Source organism: Talaromyces stipitatus, genomic scaffold, assembly GCF_000003125.1.
Source record: "Talaromyces stipitatus ATCC 10500 scf_1105507295517 genomic scaffold, whole genome shotgun sequence".
Classification (NCBI taxonomy): Eukaryota; Fungi; Ascomycota; class Eurotiomycetes; order Eurotiales; family Trichocomaceae; genus Talaromyces; species Talaromyces stipitatus.
Window position 1 is genome coordinate 1,144,608 of NW_002990121.1, and position 13,967 is coordinate 1,158,574.

A 13,967-nucleotide genomic window follows, 5' to 3' on the forward strand; every position below is an offset into this window, starting at 1 on the left:
GAGATAAAGCTCACGGGGTTGGCGATAAGAAAGTGTCAAAAGAGGGAAGGAGTGCTCCGTGACGTACGTACGATATCTCCGCTCCTTCCCCACATAGGCCACATCTTTTGTTGCTCGTATTAAACCCACAAAACTAACCATCCAAGCCAGAAGATGAACATCGTCGGTGGTCAAATTTGAAATGTCTGCAAAGGCTGCTCTGAAGGCTGTCAAATCAGCCTTGGACTCCAAAGATTTTGAGCTTGCAGCTTCTAAGGCAAAGGATCTGGTCGATCAGGATTCCACAAACTATCATGCGTGAGTGCGGGACAAGCACTGAAACTTCAAAAGCATGACAAACTAATACTTCGCAATAGACATATCTTTCTAGGGCTCGCACAAGATAAACTAGGCAAGCCAGATGCAGCAGAATCATCATACCTCGCCGCTTCCCGTATTAAAGAGAATGACAAGACAGCATGGCAAGGACTTATCACCTTGTACGAGAAACAAGGGTCCAAAAAGGTGGACGCCTATCGTGATGTTGTTCTGAAGTTGGGGCATATCCTAGCAGAGAAGTATGGATGTATACCTTAATTTGAAGTCATATCGCTAATCGAGCGGTACAAGTGGCGAACGCGATCGGTGTGTCGATGTCGTGGACAAGTTTATCAAGTTCAACCGACAGCACGGAAATCGTACGCAACAGAAACAAGCTCTACATATTCAACTGCCGACATGCCCCCTCTATCCTGCACTGGAAGGGAGGGTTCCACATCCTGCAGACACCTACTCAAGGCTGATAGAGCTTACCGAAGCTGAGGAAAAAGAATTCATAAATCGTGAGATCGGCGAAAGACGCACACGTCTCGGCGCAAAAATTGATCAGGTCACTACGGAGGTCAAGTGCGAGGCTCTCAGCAACCCAGAACTCGAGCAATACTATAGAGGCCTTATAGACTGGACAAACGACGATGGGATTAGACATCAAACCGAGGAGCGACTTCTACAGCGAGCATACGACTTCCTGCTAGTTCTTCCGCACGATCAGAAATTTGGAAAACTTGACGAGGTAATCCATCTGGCACGGGATATGGTCATTATCAAGCATACCTTCCTTCTCGCGTGGAAAATTGAGCTTGAATGGAAAGATGTTGAAGATTTCTCGGAGTGGGATCCTGTTCTTCTTCGCGACTTCGCAGAGTTTTTCCCAGAAGATGGTCTCAGTAAGGTTATTCAGGGCTTCCTGAAGGGAGAATTATCGCCTTTCCCCACGGAAACAGAGTTACGAGAATCCGCTGAAGCTGAATCAAATGATGTAAAAGCAGAGATTGCAGAATTAGCAGTGGAAGACAGATTGATATTGATGTCCAACGGTCTCGAGCAATCAGCGGACTCCATAATAGCGCATCGCGTTATGGCTCAGCTTTACTTGAATTTGGAAGAATTTGCAAGCGCGGTCGAGGTTGCGCGTAAGGGCATATCAATCCTTAAAGACGTCACCAGGAAAACGGGTTTGAGCCTTCAACAAACTACCGACTACGTCAATATTACTTTAGCTACTGCATTAATTTCATATCAGTCTCCTCGCAATCACCCCGAGGCAAAAAGCATCTTCGAAAGTATCTTGAAGCGAAAACCCAAGAATACGAAATGTCTACTGGGGATCGGTTTGATTCTAGAAGAAGATCACGATTACGAAGAAGCATACAATTTCTTGCAGCGAGCTCGTGAACGTGATCCATCCAATATAAAAATTCGGTCAGAGTTGGCTTGGTGTACAGCACTCAACGGAAACCTCCAAGATGGATTGGAGATGTTGCAAGATGTCCTTTCGGAAATCAAGAATGACGAATCACAAACTGGAGAGTTCAGGGCCGAGATACTTTATCGTATTGGCCATTGCCAGTGGGAGATAGATCCATCTAGTGCTGCTCGAAAGAATCGCAATGGAGCATATGCCAGTTTTTTAGCTTCAATTCAAGCCGACCTGAATTATGCACCAGCGTATACTATGCTGGGGATATACTACTCCGACTACAAGAAAGATAAAGCCCGAGCAAAGCGATGTTTCCACAAGGCATTCGAGCTGTCGTCGTCTGAGATTGAAGCTGCGGAACGACTAGCAAAAGCTTTTGCTAATAAGCAAGAGTGGAATCTTGTTGAAGCAGTTGCCCAACGAGTGGTCGACTCTGGGAAAGCAAAGCCTGCTCCGGGGTCGAAACGCAAGGGTCACAGTTGGCCTTATGCAGCGCTAGGTGTGGTGCAACTGAATAAACAGCAGTACACTAAAAGCATTGTGTCCTACCAGGCAGCTCTGCGGATATCACCGGGAGACTATCATTCCTGGGTTGGGCTTGGAGAAAGCTACCACAACTCGGGCAGGTACATTGCTGCTACGAAAGCATATGAGCACGCGGAAGCGTCAGAGTCGACTCTCTCCAAGAGCGACGGTGACAACGTCTGGTTCTCGAAATACATGCTAGCTAATGTCAAGAGGGAATTGGGAGAGTACGAAGATGCAATTTCCAGATACGAGGATGTACTCGCCATTCGTTCCAACGAGTTTGGAGTGATGATTGCGCTTCTCCAGACGTTGACTGAAAGTTCATATAAGAATCTCGAGACTGGCCTGTTCAACGATGCTGCCAAGTCCGCACGTAGAGCTTTGAAGATCGCTACTGCAATGGCGAAGGAGACACCGAATGTATTCAATATGTGGAGAGCAGCCGGTGATGCGTGTGCCGTTTTCTCCTACGTAAAGGCGAAATCATGGCATGTTTCTGCATCTCTATTAAAGTCTCTCTTGACCATTGATGCCCCGAATGACGCGTACGACATTCTGGCCGATACAGATGATGTAGGAAGCAAGCATGCATTATTCAGTGACTCGGAAGAAGGTTTACCTCCCCTGTCTGATCTCTGCATTTACGCGTCCATCCTGGCGTACAAAAGAGCTGTGTATGTCTCCGCAAACGACGTTCATGGCCAAGCCGTTTCTTGGTATAACCTCGGATGGGCCGAATACAGAGCCTACAGATGTATTGAAGGTGAAACAATCGCAAAGAAGGACAAGCGATTTACGAAGAAATTCCTCAAGGCAGCTATTCGATGCTTCAAACAAGCTATTGAGCTCGAGGCAGGTAATTCCGAATTCTGGAATTCCTTAGGAGTTGTGACGGCTTCACTCAGTCCGAAAGTCGCTCAGCATGCTTTCGTTCGCAGTTTGCATCTTAATGACCGCAGTGCGCAGAATTGGACGAACATTGGTGTTTTCTATCTGATTCACAATGATCTCCAGCTAGCAAATGAAGCATTTACTCGAGGGCAATCTGCTGATCCTGACTATGCGCCGGCTTGGCTTGGTCAAGGTATTGTGGCGCTGCTCTTCGGAGATCCATCAGAAGCGCGAGCTCTATTCAGACATGCATTTGACATATCCACATCGTCTTCGACATTGACTAAGAAACAATATACTCTCAGCCTGTTCGACCGTCTATTGGAAGATGCTTCAATTTCAAACGAATTGTCACAACTGATTCAGCCTTACTTCGCCCTTCAACAATTACACTTCCAAGAGCCATCTTCTCTATCGTTCGAGCATCTCTCAGCATTGTTCGCTGAAAGAATTGGCGAGTATGGGCAAGCTGAGTCCGCCCTCGGTATTGTTTGCACTGGAGTAGAAGCTGAATATGAAGTGTCTGAGTCATCATCGTCCCTGATACGCTTTGCACTGGCCAATGCGGATATTGCTCGTGTACATCTTGCCAATCATGAATATGAACAAGCCGTCGAAAAGGCTGAATTAGCATTGACCCTATCTGGAGACGATAATCTATCTACCCCTGATCCAGGCATGGTGACGAGCCTTCGCTTGTCATCACACCTTACTGCCGGTTTGGCATATTATTACTTGAAATCAATGGACCAGGCTATCGATATGTTCCGTGATGCACTTCATGAAGCAGAGAACGATCCCGATGTGGTATGCCTTCTTGCACAAGTGCTATGGGCAAAGGGCGGGGAAGAAGAGCGGAATGTAGCCCGTGAACAATTATTTGATTGTGTCGAAAAGAATCCGGACCACAACGGTGCTGTCACTCTTTTGGGGGCTATTGCACTTCTAGACGGTGACGAAGATGCCATTGAAGCGGTTCACGCAGATCTCGAGACTATGAGAACAAGAGACGATATTGAAATCCACGACCGGACACGAGTGGTCAAACTCCTATCAGCAATTTCTGCCATGGGCTTAAGCGGAGACAGCGACATGCCAGAGGCAGAGCGAAAAGTTGTGGAAGCAAACAGAGCTGTCATGCTAGCTCCTGGGTTACCTCAAGGCTGGATGGAGCTTACTGCCGCGACAGGAGAAGTACATCCAGCGACGATAGCAGTAAAGACTGCTCTTCGAAATGTTCCTCCCAACGGTGGGTTGGATGCAGTGGACTTGTGTAAGGCGTATGTGCAAACAGGTACCATTGGAGACTCATTGCGAGCCATCATGGTGGCTCCATGGAAAATGGATGGATGGGATGGTCTGAGTGAGAACTTTTCAGACATTGCATGAGGCGCATTATTTGGATTGCATAGATATCACCTGCTGCATGTAGAATAGATACCCAGTGATGAATGTGTTTATAGATGAATAAAAGAAATAAAATCATTCCTCCATCTCATCTCCATTAGCATTACCTCTGTTTTGTTCTGCATGCAAAGCTTCAATCTTCGCCAACAAAACTTCTTTTCTCTTTTGTCGCCATGTTGTATCCCAGGATTCGATCTTTCCACCTAATAAAGTGACAGTTTCCGGTGTCAATAGTGCTATCCCTCTTGCCACAGTGATATCCTTAAGAACAAGTTTTGCGCCGATGCAAAGCTTCTCGACAGATACACCATCGATATCTTTATATTCCAGCGCGACAATTTTCGTGCCAGCTGCATCTTGTAGAATCAGACGATGAGGCCCATTACTTGTCGTATTTCTCGCCGATCTAGACCCATTGTTCGCCGTTTCGTCGTTGGCGCTGTTATCACCATCCACATTCACATTTCGGACTATCTCTCGACCTCGAATGGTTTCTCCTCGCTCGACTTGCTCTATTTTTTCTACTTGAGACCACAGACTAGAACCGATATCTTCCACGTCAAGAACCTGGACGGGTACCGGGCCGGATATACGTCGCTCTTTGACGGATGGATTAAATATGTCTCTGGGAAGTAATTTAGAATGTGTTGAAGTTGATAGTGTCTTGGTGAAATCAGTCGTTAGTATGCGAAAGAGAGCTGTTTGCGCTAATGCAGATGGTGGTGCTCTCTGTTGGTTTTGGGATAAGGATGCGAGGAAATTGGATATCCATGCTGGGGATACCGGGAGCGATTTGGTGCTTAGGAGCTGGGATTTAATATGTTCTTCTGTCGATGACATGATGACTGGTGTAATTGGAGAGTAACATGTTTGACTGTCGAGGCGAGTCGAGGGTTTGATTTGGAGTTGAAAGAGTCGTCTGGATTCCGGGGAAGGAGAAGAAGCGGGTCCACATCTCAAAAAGGATCACAGCTTCCTCCGTAACCTTCAGGCTTCATCCTCTCTTTACGCCTTTCGTTTTGCTCATCTCTTCTTATATACCCGGATTATTGGCCTTTGATTAACTCATACACTAAAATTCAATTACAAAATGTCCACCATTTCGTCCCCCCGTCTATCTACCACATCCTCACACGCCACGTCGATATCATCTCGCCGACCCTCTATAGATAACAGCTTGAACCCCAATGCCAGCACTAGCGGACTCGGAATCAATAATCATACAGGCTCATCCATAAATCGCGCAGTATCTCCAGCTCAACGTCGAAACCGTGCCGCGCTTAGAGATTACTACAATATCAAGTCATCGACGGGTGACGAAGCGACAAGCTCGGCTACAGGTGCTCCTCGCTCGACTGATGCAAGCGAACTTTTCGGATCGCCGTCAATTACTGTTACCTCTGAACTAGACAATCCTGATTTCGACGCACAAAAATACATTGACCAGTTACTGGCTACTTCCTCTCTATCGACGGTTCTGAAGGCAGAGAATACTTTGGTCGGCGACATACGTACACTAGATGGCGAGCGCAAGGCTTTAGTCTATGATAATTACTCGAAATTGATTCGCGCAGTCGAGACTATAGGGACCATGCGACGGAGTATGGAGGAACGAGGAGCGCCATTGACGATGACGAAAACACTTGGTCCCGCTGTGGCATTTGTTGCTGAGACTGCTAGTGGCTTGATCAAGGAAGGTGAAGAGCTTCGTCGCAGAGTTCAGGATGCGAAGAGCAAGGCGACTGGGAATAAGACGGCTGAACAGGAGACTGTGGAATGGGCTTTGGGGACACCTGACCGACTCAGACAATACTTGCGTGAGGGCCAGACAGAGAAAGCGCAAGAGGATTGGGCAGAGATTGATCACCTATTACAATCTTGGAAAGGGGTCAAGGGGGTTGAAGAACTGAGAGCGGCTTGCGAAGAGATCATGAAAGATCAGGAGAAGGAGTCTGTGTGAGTCGAAACGAGGATCTCTCCTAATCAAAGCCATGTTTACGGACGATGCCATGATTCGATCCTGATTTCTCAGGCAAAGGCACTTTCTCGAGAATGTTCTCATGGCCATTTATCTCCAAACAGAATGTGCTCCAAACTGTCCTACATTCGCAAACTGAGCTATGCCGTGTAAGACATAGATCAGAATGGGCAGATCTTATCGATAAGGACCGCAAACCTCTTATCGCGATAAGCTTTACAGTCCGTAAAATAATCTGACGGACCATAAAAATCACCACCGCAAATTACCGGACCGTCATACAACAATCTGGAGTATGGCAACAGCAGATCGGTACTCTCTTCAACTACACTTATATCCGCTCAATGTGAGGCTTATAATCTGTCCAAGATAGATATTACATGCTCAATGAATCGATTGTGGTGGTTACCACGTGATTTTTAATGTTATTTCGTGGGAGGAACCCCTCTGTCCTATTTCTAGCGAATTTCTAACTGGAGGTACAGCCACTTGAACTTTCCTCAATTGAAAACACTCCCTTCAACAATAAAGACACATTACTGCCATTCTTCTTGACTCCTACATCATGACCGAAGTAATCCAGCCAAAAACTGTATCTTCATTGGTCACAGAATTCCTCGACCAACCACCGAGTTGTCTTGAATTCTGTCCCAAGGATCCCAACTACTTTGTAGTAGGAACCTATCTGCTTCAGGAGCATAAGGAGCCAGCAGAAGAGAAGAAGAGCGGAGAAGGCGAAGAAGAAGGTGACGAAGGAACTGCGCCTAGCTCTGTCAAACAGACAAAGACGGGATCTTTGCAGCTGTGGCATTTGGACATTACTGCTCCTAAGCTGTATGTACTTATTCGCCGTGAGGAATCGCAAATCCTTGAAGGAAAAGTTGCTCGCTAACGCTGCTAGATTTATAACAGACAACACAAGCAAACAGTCCCTCTCTCCCATGCCGTCTTCGACCTGAAATTCCACCCCTTCCGACACCACATCCTCGGTATCGCAGGCAGTAACGGCTCAATCTCCATTTACAGCGTCCTTTCGGAGGACGGCAACAATTACAATATAGGAATCCAACACATCTGGACAACTTCCGCGGAACACGCGAACAATTCAACTTTGTACTTCACCTGGTTCCCACAGGACTGGTTCCCACTGCAAACAAGCCCCTACACAGACGGCTTTGCAGCCTCATTCGCCAACGGCACAACACGAATCTATCTTCTTGACGCCGAACGGGAAAACCGGCATGATATTGCGCAAAACAAAGGGAACTACAATTTCATAGTCAAGGAACATCTACCCGAGCGCCGCAAGAACATTGAGCCGTGGTTCATCGCGTTAGCGAAATATCGAAACCCGAGTGTAATGGGCGGAAGTGAATCGTTCATGTTCACGGGTGATGATATGGGGAACTTGTGGACGCAGAGCTTCACATATCCCGAGGATCGTAATTCGAGCGGTGATCTAGAGGAAGATTTCATGATTTGCGATTATAGGGATACCGATGATGAAGGACTGCGCCATACAGCTGGTGTAACGGCTATACTGCCCTTACCAACTGTGGGCATGGTAAAGAAGATGCCTATCTTGCTGACGGGGAGTTACGACGAGTATATTCGAGTATATCATGCCACTTTTAGAGGCGCTATACTCGCCCAGAAACGTCTGGGAGGAGGCGTGTGGCGTTTACAGCTCATCGGAGACCCAACTACCACCCATACAACTACCGGAGCATCAACGATTACAGAAGTCCAATTCTTGGTCCTGGCGAGTTGTATGCATGCTGGTACAAGGATTGTAAAGGTGAATTGGAAGAGGCCTCAGGTGGGAGCGAATGAATTGGGTTCTTGGGATATAGAAATTTTGGCTCAGTTTACAGAGAATGAGAGCATGAATTATGCCTCGGGTATTTGGAAGGGAGGTGAGACTTCCGCTACAACAGGAAGAGAGTTGGTGGGTGTTTCGAGCAGTTTTTATGATAAAAGGTTGTGTTTGTGGAAGATTCAGATCTGAAAGACTCCTTATGTAGATACTTGATTTGGAAACATCGAGTCTGAATTACGCGCTGAATGCATGTCAATCAATATTTGAGTAATTAGAGTACAAAACCGTCTAAACAATAGTCTCCAGTTCCCGCGCGTAACCAATAGTGTTCTCTATAACAGAAGCACTTGCCAACACAATCCCCTTCTCTGGTCGATGTCCCCCCTGCACCGGCTCTACAGTACCAGGTATCTCCGCAGCGGGGGCCACAACGTCAGTCTGAGCAGGGAAATATATGCGACCATCCTTCAGGGACCAACCACGCTCTTGCGCGAATTGCACAACTGCACCTTCGGATTCTAGGAAGAGGAGATCCTTTGCATTGGAGATGGGGAGGGATTGGTATGCTGTTTCGGAACAGTCGGCGATTTCTCTTCTGATTGTTCCAACGAGAACCTATCAAGTTATCAGTCTAGTTCTCAATTAATAGGAAGGAAGGAAAAGATATACGTTTGAAAACAAGCCAAAATCCTCAGTAGGAACCTCCGAAGACTTGGTTGCTCGCCACACCTTGTCATAACTACCTTCCATCAAACTCCTTTCCAGCTCAACAGGGTACCTGATAAACGGATCATCCTCCACACTGCGTCCTTCCAACGATGCCTCCACAATCAATCCCTCCAGCACCGTGTGGAATTGCGATGTATCACCCGAACTCAAGAGTAATAACAAATACAATCCGGTAATTTTACTCCGTTGACTCGTCTTCGCCGCATCGCGCTGTTGTTGTGAAGATGATGATAATGAAGCTTCTTGCTCAAAATCATAGAATGGTTGTAGTTGTTGATAGTATCGAATGAAAGATGCAGAATCCATCAGTCGAAGTGACGTTATGGCGCCCAGTTCTAGAATCTCGCGAGCCTGTGACAGAGTTTGTGCGGGCGTATCGGCGGAAGGAAAAAGGACATTTTGTTGGAGTAGAGTTCGCTTTGCGCGAGAGAGGACTTCGACAGCGTTGGTGAGCTTCTTTTGGTCGAGGCTTTTGTGAAGCTCGGTGATGAGCGTTTTGAGGTCTGACATTGTGGGTGGAAGGATCGCTTCAAGACAGAATAGTTTCTAAAATTCAGGGAGAAGCAGATATGGTGAATATTAAGTTGTCCCTAGGACTTTCGCTGATTCAGAGCTTGATGATGATGTGTCGTGGTGTTGTCAAGGTATGGAAGCTGTCGCCAACAAGCTCCAGATGACGGGTGAAGCACGTGATCCGTGTCAGTTCTTAAAGCAGCAACACTTCTACAGGGTTCCACTTTAGGTCTAAATTCTAATCTCACCTACAAAGTACAACAGAGATTCGATTTTAGTACACTGTTGCATGATTATCACAAAAATTGTGAGGTTCACTAGAGAGGCATATATTTCAAGTCTTACCGTAGCGCAACCCTTAATGTGTGCAGCTCTGCTGTACAGTAACTAACTAGCTCATTATCGGAAGGCTGGTGTTATCACCTATGGTGCTGTTAAGCCTGTGCATAAGAACATTGGCCTGAGAAAGGGGCTGCGTTGGTATTGTCAGATATATTTAACATCTGTTCGCTTAATTTACTCAACCTCGTCTAAACTCAAATATTCATGGAGCATCACTCAGGCTCATTGATGACCAGTTCGATGGTATGATTCCTGTCCATAGTGACATCCAATTGGAGCTTCAAATATTTGAGCAATGAGGTTGCCAGACTGTTGCTGAAGCTCCAAGCAGCTCTATTAAAGAGTACAAGCTTCTCTCAACGAACAGTCCAAGCAGACACGTGTGGCGAGGGCTTTCGGGCCTGTGTGCGTACCGAAAACAGCTGCCACCTCCTGAACAACAGTTATCACATCGCTTGAGCAAACGTTTCGCGTTTTTTGAGTAATCTGAACCGATCGAGGATATCCTCAACATACATATCGAAGGGCGTAAGAGTCAATTTTGCGATAACCACGGGCGTAGCTTTCATTTCTGGTACGCTGCGTGAGCTCAATGCTAGACCATGAGAATCTTGGGATCATCACTCACTAGCACCAGGCTTGAAGAACACTTCGGCAATATGCTGAAAAAAATCAAGAAGGTCCCCACACAATCTTACCATAGAATCCTGTAATCGCAGATTCGTGGCACCGTCGTCTTTCAGTGACTTGAAAAGCTCTTCGTACTGTGGCAATGGCAACACCACGGAGCACCTGCAGATAAATTCACAGACCTTTTCAGAAAAAGGTCACAAAATTACTAGCCAGCTAAAATATTGTAGAACTATCAGTCACAAGACTTACCGCATCAGAGTATATTCAAAAATACCCGGAGAACGAGACGAAAAGCACCCCAAGCGATGTTTGCCCACTGTGGATTTGGGCCACAGACAATCTCAATTACACTGAAATAGGGAGTTAATCCATCACAAAAGCTTCTGATTTCTGCGTGAAAATCTTTCCTTCCCTCGTGTTCTTCGGCAAAACAGCGAATTTAGAGACATGAACTAGTAACTCTCGGAAGATGAGCAAGATGAAAACCGAACCCGTTCATCGTTCGGAAGTGCGTTCAGAAAATCCGTCTTTGCTCGAGTAAAGAGGACGTTGCAGCGGTCCGCCAACAGCGAAAAAAAAAAAATTCAGGAACATAATAGCAATTTCCTGACGAGCTGGAGGTAGGAAAGGCGCTGTCCAGTCAGTCCTTTAGAACAACGACGGAGGGAAGGTTGCTCTCGCCTCAGTCTCCTTTTTCCATTCGCACTTTGCATCCTCGCCAAATCTTTGGTATAGAGATTTGTACAAGGGATTGATGTTCTCCAAAGAACAAGGAAAGCTTCCACCGAGTTTTCAAATGTAGGTATGTGGTTGTAGAAATGCACCGCCCCAGCACGGAGCCAGGAGCCTTACCTGGTGTCAGCTCTGGGCTGTCACGAATCATTCAGCACTTGCTAAATAAGAGCCGCCTAAGTCGAGAGCCACGCGGCTGATTAATATCAATATGGTGTACCCAGAGACTAGTTTGAAGATGAGCAAAAATCTATGGCAAAGGAAAATTCCACAGGTGCTCTCTTTATAACTTAACGTAAACTAAAGCGCGCACGTCAATATCAATACATTTTCGTATTGTATACCTCATGCCCTACAAGCATGAACAGACTGCCGTCTTTGATCTAATAATACCAATAACAAAAACCTTATGCCTCCAAAGCAAGCCGAGACAAGGCATCAAAAAGAGGCGTCCCCAAACCAGTGGCCGGATCCCATCCAGGAGTAGCATTCCAGCTGGCATGAGGAACGTACGGTGTCGTTTCACCAGATCGAGATTTTTTGCCGGTGCAACCAGTTGAGCCGCCGTCTACGATATCTGTAAAACCCGAGCCATTCAGTGCGTACAGCCATGGATTCAAGAACCCGAGGCTGGTTTGATTGTTCGCTAGTCTGACCGAGTTCAGGTCTGAAACGATTGCTGCGAAAGTTGGTGCGGAGGCGCTAAACAAATTAGCATACCCAGAATAATTGTATGAAATGGTATACTAACCTGGTTCCGTCCACTTGGATGAAACTACCGTGATCTCGCACAACATAAGCATGAGCCTGGGCAGACACATCGGGGAATCCTCGTCCCTCTGGGTTGTAGAGGTCCTGCCAGCGATCACCGAGAACAGACAGATAAGAGGTAACAGCTTTTTCTTGATACGACGGACGAGCAAAGCGCTCTGAAAACCCTCCAGAAGAGAAAGGAACTGCTCGCTCTGGATTGATCCGGTATGTTCCCCCGACAGAAGTGACAAATGGACAGGAAGCGGGATAGATAGGATTGAATCTTGTTCTATTAGTACCATCGTTTGTGAGACAAGCCTGACCGACTCCTTCATCTCCACTGCTGAAGATGATTGACACGCCTCGAGCTCCAAGTTGAGCAAATAGACCACATGTAGTGTTTGTATACGACTCTGGAAGAGTTTGTTCGTTTTCACCATATGAGGTAGATAAAACTGCTGGTAATTCTTCATCTGGAAGATCCAACAAGTAGTGAAGCTGCTCCAAATAAGGTTCGTTGGACGAAGCATTCGGGTCAGGCTGGCTCAGGTCAGGAACTAGGGGACCACGACCTCCTGTGGTGAAGAAGATCGTTGGCACATGGTAGGACAAAGAAATACCGTATTGAATGTCAAGAGAGGCCTCGACGCTGTCGGCATTTGAATCCTGATCGTTCAACCCTCCATTGATTTCATGGACAGTGAAATTAGCACCCGCGGCCTTTGATGCGTATTGTTCCAAAAATGCCTCCAGGTCATCGTATCTCGCATATTGCTCTAGGTAACCCGAAATGCCTAGCTTGTTGCGGGGATCTGGATTTGCAACAAAGTCCCCTAGTTTATACAGTTCTCGAAGACAATCCGGCGTAATAGACACGTTGCAATCAACTTGCGTAACCACTGCAATTTCTCGTTGATCGTAAACAAAGCTCTTATGAGCCTTGTTTCGCCCGAAATGCGTCGTTGGTTGGATGAGCTTGATATGTTGATAGATCTTGCTGGGTACCGAGTACTGTAGAGTGCGCACTCGAAACACGGTCGTGTCTTCATCGTGGAATATATAAAATGTGGTGTTCAGCATCCTCTCTGCTTGTTTCAGCGGAACAATAAACTTGGCCCAATCGCTGTCTATCTCCATCAAGTCCTCCGATATACCCTCTGACCTTAGCCATGATACGACGGCATTCGAAACATCAGCGGAAGGTTGCATGAAGGCCTTGACGTCGTCACGTTTCATGTGTTTGCCGTACAACTCGTGGCCGGGTGTTGCAATGTTAATCGCGTGTTGTTCAAACTCGCCGGCTCGTGGTTGAGTCATGGCAAGACGAAATTGCATTAGCATCGAGGGTGACGGTCTCGGGCCTTGCACCCATCCGTCTGGGACTCTTTGTAGCTGCTCGACGACTTCATGTTGTGTTGTGTCTGCCGCCGTTACTATTGCCGGAGTAGACAACAGAGCCAGAGCTCCGAGGAATAATGAATACAGATACATTTCACATACAATAATGAGTGAATGACCTTCTGTATAGTAATGGAAGAGAGGACGTGAGAGAGAGAAAAGAGGAAACAGGCTACATTTAGCGGAAGGCAGTCGCTTGAGGCAGGGTTGTGACTTCCGCCGAGTGTTGTTCTTATCCCTTCGATGTGAAGAATGGGCCAAGCAGATTGCTCTGAAGACTGACTGGTGACACAGATTTGCACTCAGGCGACTTGATAATCTCGATATTTGCACAACTGTATGCCTGTTTCACCGAGCATTTGTCCTGGGTACGGCCATGTCTTTAAGACAATGGCAGGTTGCCAAACACCGCACTGTGATGGTGTAAGTCTGATTGACCTGCCCACATATAAAATCAAGGAAGGCTTGAAGTAGCTTGCTTGTGTCCACTGTCAGCTCGGTAGTGG

At 46.7% G+C, this 13,967-nt stretch overlaps 6 protein-coding genes across 6 annotated transcripts; 3 read left to right on the plus strand and 3 right to left on the minus strand.

The window, feature by feature from the left end:
• Positions 1-181: 181 nt before the first annotated feature.
• On the plus strand, positions 182-4,546 carry TSTA_004410 (translation repressor/antiviral protein Ski3, putative; the record flags this gene model as incomplete). The annotated part of the gene is made up of 3 exons (XM_002488002.1): positions 182-297; positions 357-557; positions 610-4,546. The coding sequence occupies 3 exons, from the start codon at positions 182-184 to the stop codon at positions 4,544-4,546; spliced, it is 4,254 nt and encodes a 1,417-aa protein (XP_002488047.1).
• A 93-nt stretch (positions 4,547-4,639) lies between these two features.
• TSTA_004420 (uncharacterized protein) lies at positions 4,640-5,485 on the minus strand (the record flags this gene model as incomplete). The annotated part of the gene is made up of 2 exons (XM_002488003.1): positions 5,104-5,485; positions 4,640-5,076 (listed from the first exon to the last, which is right to left on the minus strand). The coding sequence occupies exons 1-2, from the start codon at positions 5,402-5,404 to the stop codon at positions 4,640-4,642; spliced, it is 738 nt and encodes a 245-aa protein (XP_002488048.1). The 5' UTR covers positions 5,405-5,485.
• Positions 5,486-5,654: 169 nt separating this feature from the next.
• TSTA_004430 (uncharacterized protein) lies at positions 5,655-6,695 on the plus strand (the record flags this gene model as incomplete). Its single annotated transcript, XM_002488004.1, has 2 exons — positions 5,655-6,520; positions 6,554-6,695. 2 exons carry the CDS (start codon positions 5,655-5,657, stop codon positions 6,693-6,695), a joined length of 1,008 nt encoding a protein of 335 aa, XP_002488049.1.
• Positions 6,696-7,107: 412 nt separating this feature from the next.
• On the plus strand, positions 7,108-8,550 carry TSTA_004440 (uncharacterized protein; the record flags this gene model as incomplete). The annotated part of the gene is made up of 2 exons (XM_002488005.1): positions 7,108-7,376; positions 7,455-8,550. The coding sequence occupies 2 exons, from the start codon at positions 7,108-7,110 to the stop codon at positions 8,548-8,550; spliced, it is 1,365 nt and encodes a 454-aa protein (XP_002488050.1).
• A 22-nt stretch (positions 8,551-8,572) lies between these two features.
• TSTA_004450 (proteasome regulatory particle subunit (RpnL), putative) lies at positions 8,573-9,731 on the minus strand. Its single transcript, XM_002488006.1, has 2 exons — positions 9,031-9,731; positions 8,573-8,976 (listed from the first exon to the last, which is right to left on the minus strand). The coding sequence occupies exons 1-2, from the start codon at positions 9,598-9,600 to the stop codon at positions 8,650-8,652; spliced, it is 897 nt and encodes a 298-aa protein (XP_002488051.1). The 5' UTR covers positions 9,601-9,731; the 3' UTR covers positions 8,573-8,649.
• A 1,916-nt stretch (positions 9,732-11,647) lies between these two features.
• TSTA_004460 (tripeptidyl peptidase SED3) lies at positions 11,648-13,556 on the minus strand (the record flags this gene model as incomplete). The annotated part of the gene is made up of 2 exons (XM_002488007.1): positions 11,648-12,012; positions 12,062-13,556. Coding segments are annotated over 2 exons (1,790 nt in total), but the record flags the coding sequence as incomplete, so codon positions are not given.
• Between the last annotated feature and the right edge of the window lie 411 nt (positions 13,557-13,967).

Coding starts and splice junctions, on each gene's coding strand:
- TSTA_004450 (XM_002488006.1), bottom strand. CDS start 9,600: ATGTCAGACCTCAAAACGCTCATCACCGAGCTTCACAAAAGCCTCGAC. Junction 8,977..9,030: donor ATTTTGGCTTGTTTTCAAAC/GTATATCTTTTC, acceptor ATAACTTGATAG/GTTCTCGTTGGAACAATCAG.